Here is a 14,768-nt window from a genome sequence, read left to right as displayed (position 1 = left end):
AGACAGCTTAGAAAATCCAGTATATTTATTATTTTTCATAAACAATTATGTTGTCTAGAATCTTTAGCGCGGTTAGTGATATTAACGCCTTTATTAGAAATTTCTTACAAATTGACATAGTAATTCACGTGTCACTTTATCATGTTAGTTATAAAAATATAGAGTGTGCTATGTAGCAATTCCCGTCTACATTACACTTATCACATTTATAAATTGATGTGAGAGCTCACATTACATTTATTACATCAACCACAAAAATGTGAATTATTACGTGATACTAATTTCAATAAAATATAGACGGACACAGTTTGGATGGAAATTACAGTGAAAACTGTAGTAAACACTACACAGAGTATTCTCCAGCAATACATTCATTTGAAAACACCAGCAACCAAGAGCAATATTTTCATTTGAACCCAAGAGCCACGCACCGGCACGCCCAACCTCTTTATTGTTGAGGCTTTATTCGAAGTTGCAGTACATACCCAGTAGGTACACACCTAGATAAGCTTAACTTCCTTGGTTTGTATGTGGCAAGCCACATGATGCAGGGGAGCTGAAGAATGATACAGGAAAGGCTAAAGCTTTTGGGTTCTTGAATAAGAACCTTGTTAATTGATACAGATTTCCGGTAGGTAAAGTGTCAACACGTGGTTCGTCTGAGTTTTCCTTCTTCTTGGGATCTATAAAATAAAAACTGCATTGGGGGATGCCGACAATCCCGCTCCGATGCCTAAGTTAGTCGGCAATTTAAGAGATAGAATGCAGAGTAATTTTGAGGAGACAATGTGTTAAACAATACTAGGGAAACCTCTATATTTATAGAGTTTTTTGGTGTAACCAAGTGGCTATGCAAATCCTGGATATCTAGAGATCTACAGTTGAAGGCGATGTGGGCTCGGATGTACAGATCTTTTGGGATTCGCAGCTGTATGACTCGAGCATACGGATTCCTCGAGATCCGTTAACTCTTTGGTGCGATTCCGGTTGCACATCTTGAAGTGGAATATCTTTGATCTATATTCCTTGAATCTCGGGTGGTTTCGAGATACCCGAGATTTCAGGTGGTTTCGAGATGCCCGGAATCTCGGGTGATGCACTGTGCTTGAGTAGGTTGGCCCGGTCGAGTGGACCGAATGGGCCCAAGTGGTTTGGTTGAGCCTGATATAGGAGACCGATATTTTCCCTAACAAACCTCTTATTTATAATATTTTATTTTGGAAAATGTTAGAAACATTCTCATTTTACTCGACATAACAGTGCGACGTGGTACTGCCATGTCAGTTCACCAATGAATTTATTGACGTGCCAATTGGACATGACATTGCCATGTTAGTCCCCTCAAAAAAATTGCCCAGCCTCTCTCATGGGTGGCCAACCACCCCCTTGGAGTCCTCAACAAAATTTTTGGGAGTGGTTGCCATCACCCAGATGTGCGATCTAGTGGCCGCGACCACTAAATCTCCATTCAGCCATGAATGCTTAGCGGGGATCTTCGTACATGGTGAATAACCAAATTCTAATTGAAATGAAATCTTTAGGATGAATCAATGCAATTTAGGGAGACTCAATGAAAGGACATCAATTCAAATTCTGGATTTTCGAATTTAGAGAGAGATTGAGAGATCAAGAATTCGCACTATTACTTAGATTCATGGACCCAATTCAATTTAGTGTGATCTTTTATCCACATTTTTTTTTTCATTAAGAACGTTTTATAAAACTCTTGGTCTCCCGAATTTGGAGTATCTTACATTCACACAATTCACAGGGTTCAACAAGCAATCGATAAAGTTTCTTCACCATCACAGTCTGGATCATGTCAAACACAGGCATTGCATATATCTAAATTACAAAATAAAAGCAAAATCTTGATAAGCTCAAACTCATTCTTATATATAATTGCATTTAATAAAAATGTAACACCTATACCCACTTCACAAAAGCATAAACAGTCACAACAAGAAGGGTGATACATGTATCCATACAAAGCAAAATCACAAAGAAAACAGTGAGAGCCTATAATAATTTCTCTTTGAGTCATCGAGCCAAATTTCCTTCTCCACAGACAAAGCAGTGTATGAATGCTCTACTTTCTAAAGAGATCAGCAGCAGCATCAATGGCTTCCCTTTCATCCATATGATTGCAGTTGCAGTGACTCAATGCACTTGTTTGGCATAGGAGGATCATGCATGACTTAATTGTAAAATTTATAAGTCTTGGCATTAATTATGATACTCCTCAATCCTCCAATAGGTGATAAAACCATCAACAGAACACCAAGTACGATGCATATCTGAAATTGTTGAACCCAAATAAAGATCAACTAAACTTAAGTTCCTAAGCAAATTAATCAAAAGACTGAGACATGAAAAAAGTTGCACATACCCAGTTAGTCCACCAAGAAAAGCCGAACTTCCTTGGTTTGCAGATGGCAAGCCACATGATGCAAGGGAGCTGCAGAGGAATTAAAAGAACGAGAGACTGCGATTATTAGAAGTCTATTTTATAGGATGGCGGCGTAAGTATCAAGGAAGGATGTGGCTTACGAAGTATGTAGTTGGGGCAAAAGCCAATCCTCCAAAAAATCCAAGAAGAGCACCAAAGAAAGGGAAGGTAATGGCAACGAACATAGTGAATGCTGCAACAGAAAAAAAACATGTTTTATCAACTTACGTTCAACCCAACCAGTGGTTTGTCATCCCACAACCTTGGCAGATGGAAAGCAGGAGTTTTACTTACCCACATATATATTGCGTGAAATGAAACGAAGAGCCATACTCGGCTTGAAACGTAATTTCTTTACCAATAGAGTTTCTATCATGTCAAACACTGGCATTGCATATATCTGCATTAACATATGAAAGCAAAACTTGATAAATCCTAGTAAATATCTGACAGACCAAAAAGTACATATTGGACTTTGGAGTTTGAACATCACCTGATAGCTTCCAATAACATGGATGACAACAAACATGTTAGCCATTGCGATAAGCCACCTAGGCTTCTCCAATGAGATGAGAATATTATCTTGTACTGAATTTCCAAACACCCAATAACCGATCAGAGCAACAGGGAAGTAGCACAAAGCCACAACTATATAGGCAACCAAAACTCCTTTCCACATCGGACCTTTAGATGGCTTTTCGGGTGTAGATGGGATTGTTGCCTGGATCTCTAACACCACATTGTGCCCAGCATAGGCAAAAGCCACATCCCCCAAGGCACTAAGGAAGTTGAAGAATGTTCCGGAAGTAGACTTGGCTTTGTAGCCGAATTCAACATTTGGCTGAACACCTTTGTCAACAGAAGCTCCCCAGGCGATGGTAGAGTAACTTAAGGACATGACTGCTGCGGCCAAAGAGACGCCAGAGATGGAGTTGAAGTTAGGGAGGTGGGAGAGCACAAAGTGAACGGAGGCAAAGATCATAATGAAATATGTTAATTTGATGCTTTTACAATCTGGACAGACAGTATCATGGAACTTCTGCAGTGATTTTCCTCCGGTGACCATATACACAATGTCCACGCCTACTTCGCAAATGAGCTGTTGGGGTACCACAATCCAAAGGCCGAGCTTTTCACCAAAGGCTTGCTGACCCAGCTCATGGTACCTATCAAACCGTTTTCCAGGAACCATTTCATGCATTTCAACCATTTGCCATAGAGTGTACAAAGTGATTACCCATGACAGTATCAGAATGACTACACCAGGACCCCTGAAATCAAAGATGGAAAATGAAGAAACTTAAAATGAAATGGAAATTAATTAGAAAAGCAAAAGAAAGAGAGAAAACAGGTTTTGTGTTAGACACCTATGTCCACCACTAGAGAAGAGCCAAAAGGGCTACATCTTGCTCTTATTCTATGATGATATTCACAGTACAAAAAGTACTCATATTTATAGGAGAATTTGGGTAGGTAAAAATAAAGATAAGTATGGTAATCAAACCAGATTACAATCAATTTTAAAGGTAAATATCTTATAAGGAATATATACCATATCATATATTCTATATTCTAGCAGAAAAAATAGTGGGAGCATCAAGGTACTGTTTTAAGAGCAAAGAAACTAATGGGGTCTGAATTGCAAGTATCCTCAGTCGATTTTCTATTCCAAGTAGTTCATAGCATTCTATGCATAATGAAATTCTACTGAAATTGGGATAGCCGCCTGATTGCTATGGTGTACACTAGGAATATATATAAGAATCAGTAAGGCAGTTTTAGAATATGATAAGAACTAGGCATTATTGAGATTGTTGCTTTGTTTTGGGTATACCAGCCTAGATTCGCCATGGCATATGGAAGGCTTAAGACACCTGCTCCAACCATGGCAGTGACATTGTGGAAAGCTGAGTACCACCATTTTGCGTTCCTCGAAGATGTAATTGGAAGCCAATCGTCGATCTCCTTCTGCTCTTTTGTATATCCATCTGTCTGTAATTAATGACAGCAAATCTCTTCAGCAACGTCCAAAAGCCAAAACAACCCCAATCACCCTTCCACCCCATCAACAAGAAGAATAAAATAAGATTATTTATAATGACACATCTTTGTTTCTGCATATTAAAGCATGGATATTGGTGGAGTTTCGTGGAAAAATTTCACAAAGCAGGATCGCAGGCAGTGGTCCTCTATGGCTTATTAATATTGTCCAGTCCACACACACACACAGGGGCTTACATTGTTGGCGGTATTCAAATTGTCATCAACAGTAGCTTCCACGCCCATTGTAGCACATAGAACACTTCACAGTTCTGTAGAAGAAGATGAAACATGAAACAGAAAAGGAAAAAAAAAACTATATATATAAGCAATTTGAACACTGCAAAGACCAAGAGTTTCTATGAATGTCAAGAAAACTCCGCCCTGCCCCCTGGATGCCATAGAAAGAAGCGAGAGAGAGCTGTTGAAGGTGACATTTTTGTTTGACACATTTATTTAATTAAGTTCACGTAGAGTAATTATTGTCCAATGGCTAAAGCATGACATTAGAACAAGCTCACTAGACTAACTTTGGTCTTAATTTCCAATGTTGTTTGGTTTAATTCGATGAGTTGCGTCCAACATTTTGTGCATGTGCCGTCCCAACATTTGTTGGCTCAATTTGCGAGGAAAGAGATTCTAACAATTTTACTGTCTTGATTACTAGTAATTTAGACAGTAAATGAAATAGCTTCTACAGAGTCTACATAGTTAAACAAATTTCGAGCAGATAGACTTTTTAAAGGTTTTCTCACATTTACTGCCAAGATAGCAAATTGCTGAAGATTTGAATTCATCTAACCAAGGCTAATTATGTGCAATTTTTTCCATTATTCTAAGACCTTCAATCTTTCACATGAGTGGCTTCTAATTAAGCAGTCGGCCGTACATGGGCGTGAAATTTTTGTAGCATTAAATGGGCAAAGTTTTCTTCCAAACTCATCCAACTCAAATTATTAAATTGATGTGTTTAGAATGTAGGTAATTTCTCACATGTATTTTTTTAAAAAAATACATGCATTTTTAAACCCATGTCAATTTAATAGGCTGAAATTTGGAGTTCCGTACCTTCCTGCCAAGGGTAAATCTTTTGGGAAATTGTTGGAGGCCTTGAAATAGTCATGTCTTTACAAGATATGCAGAGTGATCAGTTATTGGTGCTCATTACCTAGACTAATCATTATTTGTTTTCCTGTAATTATTACCGTGAGAGCAAATAGGAGATGGTCTGCTTGTTGGTGGCAAGGTGGGAGTTCATGTTTCATAGCCTAACTGCACCAAGAAAAAATGTAGAAAAAATAAAAAATAATAGAATAATAAAAAATACAGCACTGCAAATGATGAAATCGTAAGGAAAATTGTGGCCGGCAGTGAAACAGTCAAACTTTATTTGTTATTTATCATTGAAGAGGTATCTGTTTGCAATTATATTAAGGGTTAAAGGGTTAAACATCTTATTGCTATTGGTACGTGTAATTTGGAAATTTTATTTTTTATTCCTATACTTTTACTCGTATCGCAAATGGTTTATGCATGTGGTTTGGAAAAAGAAAGAATTGATACCTCTGTTAGTTTTTCCGTCTAAAAATTAATGGTTGGACATGTGTCAACTCCTGAGAGTAGAAACGTGTCGTAATGTAAAAAAATTAAAAATAAAAACATTAAAAATTTAATAAAAAAAAATTGAAAAGTTGAGAATAATAAAACTTTTAAAAAAAATAAAAGTACTAAAAACTTTTAAAAAATTTGAAAAAAAAAAAAGAAAAAGAAGAGGAAGAGAGGTTGTCCATGGCCCTTGGAGCCAACCCCAAGAGCCAAAAGAAAAAATAAAAATGGGGTGTTTGGCCTTCGGGAGTGGCCGAACCACTCTCATGGGCCACAGGGATGGTTCGGTCACCCTTCTTCTTTTATTTATTTTCAAAGTTTTTAATACTTTTTTATTAAAAAAAAAAGTTTTATTTTTTTCAATTTTTATTAATTTTTGAAGTTTCTTACTTTTTGTTTTTTGCTTTTTTTTTTTTTTTAATTTTTTTACATTATGACACGTGTCTACTCTCAAGAGTTGACACGTGTTCAACTGTTAGTTTTTGGACGGAAAAACTAACGGAGGTATTAATTCCATCTTTTTCCAAACCATAGGTACCATCTGCAATACTAATGAAAGCACATGGGTAAAAAATAAAGTTTCTAAATCACATGTACTAATAAAGATTTTTAATCTTTGTATTAAAACAAAAACCATAACGTTAAGAGGGATTGAAAGGAGATGAAATATCGAACACACACATTGCAACTTTTGATAGTTTAAAGACGACATTTCAAAAGTCATAACAGTTTGAGGGGGTAACTAAAATTTCCGCAAAAATTTATGAGCCAAATCATAAAAAATAACGAAATGTATTGCAAAAGAAGGTGATACGGAACGCAATAGTAAGATTTTTAATTTTTATTTAAGTTTTAGTTTGGTGTATTAGTTTATGTTTTAGTTAATTTTTATGAGTTCCTTATTGTTGACTTGTTGTCATTCAATAAAAAATGAAAAAAGTCAGTGTCTCAGGTTATGTTAGGTAAGTGAATAAAATTATGTTAGGCAATTAAGTTATTAAATGGCCACTGTGCTAGGGTTAGGGTTTAGTCTCTTTAAGCATAATTTTCTGTTGTAATTAGGAGTTTTTGATGAATAATCTTTTAGAAATGGATTTGTCTTCTTCTCCCCCCTAATTCTCTCTCTTTCCCTCTCTTTCCCGAGCTTCTCTCTTCTCTCCTTGACTTCTCTTCTCTGCTTCTTCTCTCTTTCACTCTCTTCTCACTTTATGGGTTTGTCCTGCATCAGAAGGTAACACCACACTACAAATGCCAGACTGCTGCAACAAAGCATTCAGCCGAAGAGAGCAAGAAGGCTGGACTAAAGGCACATGAGCTCCAAGAACAATATTATGCTCAAATTCGTTCTTATATATAGTTGCATTTAATAAACATGTAACACCTATACCCACTTCACAAAAGCAAAAACAATCACAGCAAGAAGGGTGATACGTATACCCATACAAAGCAAAATCACAAAGAAAATAGTGAGAGCCTATAAGAATTTCTCTTTGAGTCTGGTTCCATCGAGCCAAATTTCCTTCTCCACAGAAAAAGCAGTGTATCAATGCTCCACTTTCTAAAGATGACAGCAGCAGCATCAATGGCTACCCTTGTATCCATAAGATCGTAGTTGCAGTGACTCAGTGTACTTGTTTGGCATACGAAGATGCATGACTTAATTGTAAAATTTGTAAGTCTTGGCTTGGACTATGATACTCCTCAATCCCCCAATAGGTGATAAAATCATCAACAGAACACCGAGTACGATGCATATCTGAAATTGTTGAACACAAATAAGAACAACGGAATGTTAGAATATTAATTGAATGATTAAATTCATTATTTCTTATCAACTTAAGCTTTTAGGACAAGCGGTGATTTAACATTAAACTTAAGTTCCTAAGCAAATCAAAAGACAATGAAACATGAAAAAAGCTGCACATACCCAGTTAGTCCACCAAGATAAGCCGAACTTCCTTGGTTTGTAGATGGAAAGCCACATGATGCAAGGGAGCTGCAGAGGAATTCAAAGAACGAGAGACAGCGATGATTAGAAGTCTATTTTCTAGGATGGCAATTAAGAATGGCGTAAGCCGCGTAAGTATCAAAGGAAGGATGTGGCTTACGAAGTATGTAGTTGGGGCAAAAGCCAATCCTCCAAAAAATCCAAGAAGAGCACCAAAGAAAGGGAAGGTAATGGCAACGAACATAGTGAATGCTGCAACAGAAAAAAAACATGTTTTATCGACTTATGTTCAAACCAACCAGTGGTTTGTCATCTCACAACCTTGGCAGATGGAAAGCAGGAGTTTTACTTACCCACATAGACATTGCGTGAAATGAAACGAAGAGCCATACTCGGCTTGAAATGTAATTTCTTTACCAATAGAGTTTCTATCATGTCAAACACTGGCATTGCATATATCTGCATTAAAAGATGAAAGCAAAATTTTATCAATCTCAGTAAATATGTGACAGACCAAAAAGTATATATTGGACTTCGGAGTTTGAACATCACCTGATAGCTTCCAATAACATGGACGACAACAAACATGTTAGCCATTGCGATAAGCCACCTAGGCTTCTCCAATGAGATGAGAATATTATCTTGTACTGAATTTCCAAACACCCAATAACCGATCAGAGCAACAGGGAAGTAGCACAAAGCCACAACTATATAGGCAACCAAAACTCCTTTCCACATCGGACCTTTAGACGGCTTTTCGGGTGTAGATGGGATTGTTGCCTGGATCTCTAACACCACATTGTGCCCAGCATAGGCAAAAGCCACATCCCCCAAGGCACTAAGGAAGTTGAAGACTGTTCCGGAAGTAGACTTGGCTTTGTAGCCGTATTCAACATTTGGCTGAACACCTTTGTCAACAGAAGCTCCCCAAGCGATGGTAGAGTAACTTAAGGACATGACTGCTGCGGCCAAAGAGACGCCGGAGATGGAGTTGAAGTTGGGGAGGTGGGAGAGCACAAAGTGAACGGAGGCAAAGATCATAATGAAATATGTTAATTTGATGTTTTTACAATCTGGACAGACACTATTATGAAACTTCTGCAGCGATTTCCCACCCGTGACCATATACACAATGTCCACGCCTACTTCACAAATGAGCTGCTGGGGTACCACAATCCAAAGGCCGAGCTTTTTACCAAAGGCATGCTGACCCAGCTCATGGTACCTATCAAACCGTTTTCCAGGAACCATTTCATGCATTTCAACCATTTGCCATAGAGTGTACAGAGTGATTATCCATGACAATATCAGAATGACCACACCAGGACCCCTGAAATCAAAGATGGAGAAACATGCGTAAGTTCATGTCCAATTCTATACAGAAATATCAATGCATATTGGCGAGTTTCCATTTGGAAAAAAAAAAAAAAAAAAAAAAAAAAACAGAGATGTCTTTGTGTTGATCTCCTAGAATACATTTTATGAAGCAATTTTATATCCTATGAAATTATGATGTAAACATACCATCCGAGCTCTGACATGGCGTAAGGGAGACTGAGGACACCAGCTCCAACCATGGCTGTGACATTGTGGAAAGCTGAATACCACCATTTTGCATTCCTGGACGAAGTAATCGGAAGCCAATCGTCGATTGCCTTTTGCTTCGCTAATTGCTCATCATACTGCAATTGATAATTTAACAATTTTTCTTCAGTATCAATGACAATGTAAACACAATTCCAGTAATGAAATAAAAAAAAACAAGCAATTTTGAACTAGAAAAACCTAGAAAAAATGACAGCTTTTTATAATAGCTAGATAACTGAGTCCAATAGAACTGAAATTGGTGAACATCAATCAATAATCAAAAGGAAACGTTGGTGAACTTCATCAATGCTTGCCTTTTGTTTCCTTTCAAATTGGAACTCATTCTTACACGATCTTCCTTTGTGCTGGAGGGGTCTATAAGGTAAATTATCATCAAAGTCCTAGGTTATTTTGGTATGTCATTTTAATGAATGGTGATAGTGGGTATTTCCCAAATCTTTCGAGAAACAAAAAAGACCATTACAAATTGTCAACTTGTTTGAGGGCAGAGGTATACCGCCGCATAGTTTATTTCCAAAGTGTCCTAATATTCAAAAAGTGGCATCTTATTTGGGACCTATCCAAGCCAACCAAACCATTGGCTTGTTCAAACTCATTCAACACTCATTTTGGCAGGTCCATGGTGTTCTGAGTCTCCATTGGCTGCTTATGCATGAACCCCCACATCCTCAATTTATGGGCCCAGCTCCTTAAAGATTGTAGATCACTGGCCTCCAATCACATTTCCACTCAACCAACCTAGTAACTGTCCCCGGAGTATTTTGGTGCACCTCTTCTTCAAGTTTCTTTTACTAGAAGTCTCTTACAAAATAATATGACACTTCATGCGATACTTATTACGTCAGCCACTAAATAAATAAATTTACCATTCAAATTTTGTTATTTAATATTTTCTCCCATTAAGATACTGTCACGTGAATTTGAAAAAGAATTATTGGTCTATTCATGTTGACCTGAGGAGTTCAAGACTTATCAACTCAAGGCACACGGAGTTAAGTATATCCACCGTGAGAGAAACCGAGTTTTTCCAAAATCACGGGCTTATTAAAATTTAAAATCCGGCAGGCCTAACTGAATGACCCGGTTTTAAAACATAATTAACAGAGTCTAAAGCCATTGCTAGGATACGACAAAGAACATTCTCTGTATACTATAATCAAATAGAGTTTTTTTAGCACATGGGGGATCCGCACATCACGTCGGCACACGTGGGGTCCACGCGTGAACCCATAGCGTAGTAGTTTCCGATTTTATTAGTAGGGGGTTGTGACAAAAATCAAAACGTTGAAATTAAGGTGCCGTAAGGAAAAGGTTTGAATCTAGATCACAACTTGTGGTTGTGGATCCTCCTCTATCCGAGTGTACTCTTTTGGCCATTTGTTTAGAGCATTTCTAACGATAATTAATCAATATAGTTGTTGAAAAAGTATAATTATCTACTTTATGACATATTTGGATAAATTGTAATTTTTTAAATAATGTTTTTTAAATAAAGAATTATTTAAAAAACAATAAAGAATAAAGAATTATTTGTAGTGTGAATATTTAATACACTTCTGTCTATTCTGCTCGAGATGAAAAATGACCAATAATATTAAAATTTGATTATTACGAACATTTAGTTATTTTGTTAGTGATGCTCTAAACCAGATTCATTACCCCCACAATCACAAAGGAAAAGAGGAGGAGGAAAAAGAAATCCTTTTGTTCTAAATATCATTTCAGATACTCGGAAAATTAATGACCAGGAAAAGAGACATTATCTAATTACAAAGCAAGAACAAAGGAGAAATTAAATTTGTTAATTTAAATAATAGCTCGCATTTTCATCGTAGCGGGATTTTCTAATTATTGGACAAAAATTACGATCCCTATATTTTCATTCTATTTCCTTTGTGTTATAAGTAAAACAAATGGACCATATATGTAAATCAAATGGAATACTCGGGACAAAAACGTAAAGAGAAATTTTAAAAAGATAATAGAAAGAAAAAGCTAAATATATACAAAACTCCAACAACTTTTCGAAAATTTAAGAACCTTTCACAGAGAGAGAGAGAGAGAGAGAGAGAGAGAGAGACTGACATCAGGGCGGTCATATGACTTCTGGTCGGTCGGAGCTTGAGTTCCCATGGCTGCCTGCAGGAACAGAATTTCAGAAACCCAGACGAAGGAGAAACTGCAAAAGGGAGGAGGATAAAGCTAATGCAGGAATTTGAACTTGAAAAATATCGAAATGGGGGGTTTTGTATTTAAGGAGGGTTGTGTTTCGTGAGAGAGAGAGAGAGAGAGAGAGAGAGAAACAGAGTGGCCAAGGGTCTTCTTGGTTCGTTGAAGGCGATGTGCGTGTTTTTGTTTGACCCGGCAAAGTCCTCCGAAAAAAGCAAAACAGCTAGTCCCGAATTATTATTATTATATTTAATTTCCTTTTTTCTGAGAAGCTATTGGTCATGACAGCAAGACTCACGACCTTTCAGATAATTAATTATTAAGCAGAGTCTTTTCCTTCCTGAACTCGGGCAAACATGCGGAAATTCCCTGGAGTGCGCCGGCCAAGCAGTAACATTTTACAGCGTGGAACTTAGAGGTAACATTTACGAAAAATGATAAAATGTGATTTGCTGGATTTATTTATTTATTGTCGTTTTGAAAAAAAATGTCGAGTAGCGTTTTTTGTTTTGAGTTATTTATTAATGTATTTGTCTTTGAGTGCGATGTATTTATCCTAAATATTATTATTTGATTTTTATAATATTTGATGAAGATTATTTCTTTATGAGAAGTTATCATGAAATTGTCGTTAACAATATCTATTTCAATGCAATTGACATTTTTTGTGACGTTTTTATGTCAAAGAAAATGACCTAGCATTTTTTTTTTCTACTTTTTGAGAAAACAAATGAAAAAATAAAATACCACGTAAGCAAAGATCAACAATAATTTCTTAACTAATATATGCCAAATTAAGATATTTTATTCTATAAATAAATACATGTGAAAAGCCCCTGATTGTTAGAAGAAAAATGCTTGGTTCACGTAGGCAAGAGTGGGTTGGAAGTAGGACACTAAGCATTTCTTTAATTAGAAATGAGTAAATAATATTTAGTAAAGAGTAATGGTACGGCGTACACTCTTGTACACCTCTCATCTCACTCTTAAATGCGTTTTTAGTTTTTAAACAAATAAAATAGATAAACACAAGTAAAGGTGGGATAAGGCTGTACACCCTAACATTTCTCTTTAGTAAATCCTTCAATAACTATCAAATTTACCCTTGCCAAACGTGACTAATTATTTGTTTAGATGCAAATTTATTTTTGATATTGAAGATCAACATAAGAAGTATTTGAAAACAAGGTTAGTAAGTTTTTTTTTTCCTTTCTAAATTTAAGATTCTCTTTTCATATAATAAGATAATTTTATCATTTCATATGTTTTTTTTCATACAATTTAACAATTGATTTGAACGGATGAAACAAATTAACACCAAAACTTCAAATTAATTTTTTTTTAAGACGTATTAAGTTAAATTTTATAGATTGAATGATAGTTTTATGGAGGATAAAATATTAATTATTCAAAATTAAATATATATATATATAAAAATTCTCACATATTTTTTAATTGAATAAATAAAATTATTTCTCATATGCTTAAAGACAAATGTTACTTTCAGAGATTGAATGAGAGGAAATTCATTCAATCCGATTTGAATAAAGTTTGATGTCCTTCCACGATTAAAGAAGATATCTTGGAATAATCAATGCTTAATTCATGTTTTAAATTACTCGACATTATCAAATATATAGCCCTAAAAATTTCCCAAAAGATAAAAATACTCCTAAAATCATATATATATATTAAAACAAAGGCAAAAGAAAGAAAAAAAAATTGAAAATGGCCATGAGTTATCTTTTTTTCTCAATTATTTAATGCATTTTTGCCTTTTATTTTTATTTTTATTTTTATGGGCCTTTCTATCTTTTTAAAGGCAAGATGGGACATTGTAATTATTCCTAATGCTAAAATGGTAAGACACATAACTAAATTAAAAGATTTAGAGAAACCTTTTTTATTATTATTTTGGAAGATAGTAAATGTAATTTCCCTAAAACAAAAATTATATTCACGTCAATACCCACTTGCATCGAGTAGATTCATAGAATCATAGGCCCCAAAGGCCAGCTGCACGCCAATACAGTTCTAAAATAAATATCGCGTGGGCTTAAAAAACTTTTATGGCAAACTCGTAATTTAGTCGTACTTTCTTACGTGACGGATCTGACTTTAGACTACAGCTTTAGCTTGCTATAGTTATACTTTAGAATAACATGAGATTTGTAACAGTTTTATTTCAGCTTTAGCATTATGGCTTTAGCTTTTGTATGTTTTCAACGCATTAAAAAATACAAAATTTACATCACTTCTGCTGTAGAAAAAATAAAAGGCTCAGACCTAACCACATGTTTTTTTTAACTGAGTAACACAACCAATATTTTTTTATTTATTTTTTTTTTTTCTTTGAGTTGACACTGTTTGACTTGGTTTGAGAAAGAGAGAACATCTCTCCCTAGCTCACTACGCATACTCCCTTCGTTTGAATTTAAACCAACGATATCAACAAAAACAGTGAGCTTGTGTGTTGTCATCGTCTTTGCTGGAAGTTGTTTATGAATCTGAAAGAGGTGCATGCAGCTCCTTAGCACTACTAATCTCAATCTTCAAAAACAAGTAGTGACAACAAATCTACACAGGGAGAGAGAGAGAGAGAGAAAATGGCCGTGTAAGTTCATCTCTAAAAAAATTTATACTGGTTTTCCTTGAATTGGGTCTCCAATTTTTTTTTCCTTTTCTTATTTCCATGTTTGGCAGTTGAGAAAGAGTGAGAGCCTCCAAACAGAGTCTTTGAAGCTCTGAAACCCCACGTTCTTAGAGTCTCACATATTTGTGCCACAACAACCTTCGTCACCACTTGCCCAAAGCCATAGCTCTGAGTCTGCTTCCAGGCCTTGGTTTTGAATAAATTAAACAAAAATTATTGCTACAGTCATCATATTAGTGAGAAAACAAAACTGGGTTAACAATGAATTAAAGAGAAACATCGGTTAAAAATGGAAC

General features: G+C 35.8%; 2 protein-coding genes across 2 annotated transcripts; both read right to left on the bottom strand.

Moving 5' to 3' along the window:
• Nucleotides 1-1,886: 1,886 nt before the first annotated feature.
• On the bottom strand, nt 1,887-4,838 carry LOC133860951 (lysine histidine transporter 1-like). The gene is made up of 7 exons (XM_062296633.1): nt 4,688-4,838; nt 4,284-4,441; nt 2,943-3,720; nt 2,744-2,849; nt 2,551-2,642; nt 2,390-2,458; nt 1,887-2,297 (listed from the first exon to the last, which is right to left on the bottom strand). The coding sequence occupies exons 1-7, from the start codon at nt 4,733-4,735 to the stop codon at nt 2,199-2,201; spliced, it is 1,350 nt and encodes a 449-aa protein (XP_062152617.1). The 5' UTR covers nt 4,736-4,838; the 3' UTR covers nt 1,887-2,198.
• Nucleotides 4,839-7,423: 2,585 nt separating this feature from the next.
• Nucleotides 7,424-11,950, bottom strand: LOC133859981 (lysine histidine transporter 1-like). Its single transcript, XM_062295585.1, has 7 exons — nt 11,736-11,950; nt 9,567-9,724; nt 8,595-9,372; nt 8,396-8,501; nt 8,203-8,294; nt 8,022-8,090; nt 7,424-7,850 (listed from the first exon to the last, which is right to left on the bottom strand). The coding sequence occupies exons 1-7, from the start codon at nt 11,781-11,783 to the stop codon at nt 7,752-7,754; spliced, it is 1,350 nt and encodes a 449-aa protein (XP_062151569.1). The 5' UTR covers nt 11,784-11,950; the 3' UTR covers nt 7,424-7,751.
• Between the last annotated feature and the right edge of the window lie 2,818 nt (nt 11,951-14,768).

Source organism: Alnus glutinosa, chromosome 2, assembly GCF_958979055.1.
Source record: "Alnus glutinosa chromosome 2, dhAlnGlut1.1, whole genome shotgun sequence".
Lineage (NCBI taxonomy): Eukaryota > Viridiplantae > Streptophyta > Magnoliopsida > Fagales > Betulaceae > Alnus > Alnus glutinosa.
The sequence above is the reverse complement of the archived record's forward strand: the minus strand, read 5'-3'. Positions and strand labels throughout refer to the sequence as shown.

Bases quoted from the DNA above. Each gene is read 5' to 3' on its own strand.
- LOC133860951 (XM_062296633.1), bottom strand. From the start codon at position 4,735: ATGGGCGTGGAAGCTACTGTTGATGACAATTTGAATACCGCCAACAAT. The intron at 3,721-4,283 runs GTATACCCAAAA...CTTTGATTTCAG, and splicing joins GCCATGGCGAATCTAGGCTG to GGGTCCTGGTGTAGTCATTC. The intron at 2,643-2,743 runs GTAAGTAAAACT...TTTCTGTTGCAG, and splicing joins TTCACGCAATATATATGTGG to CATTCACTATGTTCGTTGCC.
- LOC133859981 (XM_062295585.1), bottom strand. From the start codon at position 11,783: ATGGGAACTCAAGCTCCGACCGACCAGAAGTCATATGACCGCCCTGAT. The intron at 9,725-11,735 runs GTCAGTCTCTCT...TATCAATTGCAG, and splicing joins AGTCATATGACCGCCCTGAT to TATGATGAGCAATTAGCGAA. The intron at 8,502-8,594 runs GTGATGTTCAAA...CTTTTAATGCAG, and splicing joins ATGTTATTGGAAGCTATCAG to ATATATGCAATGCCAGTGTT.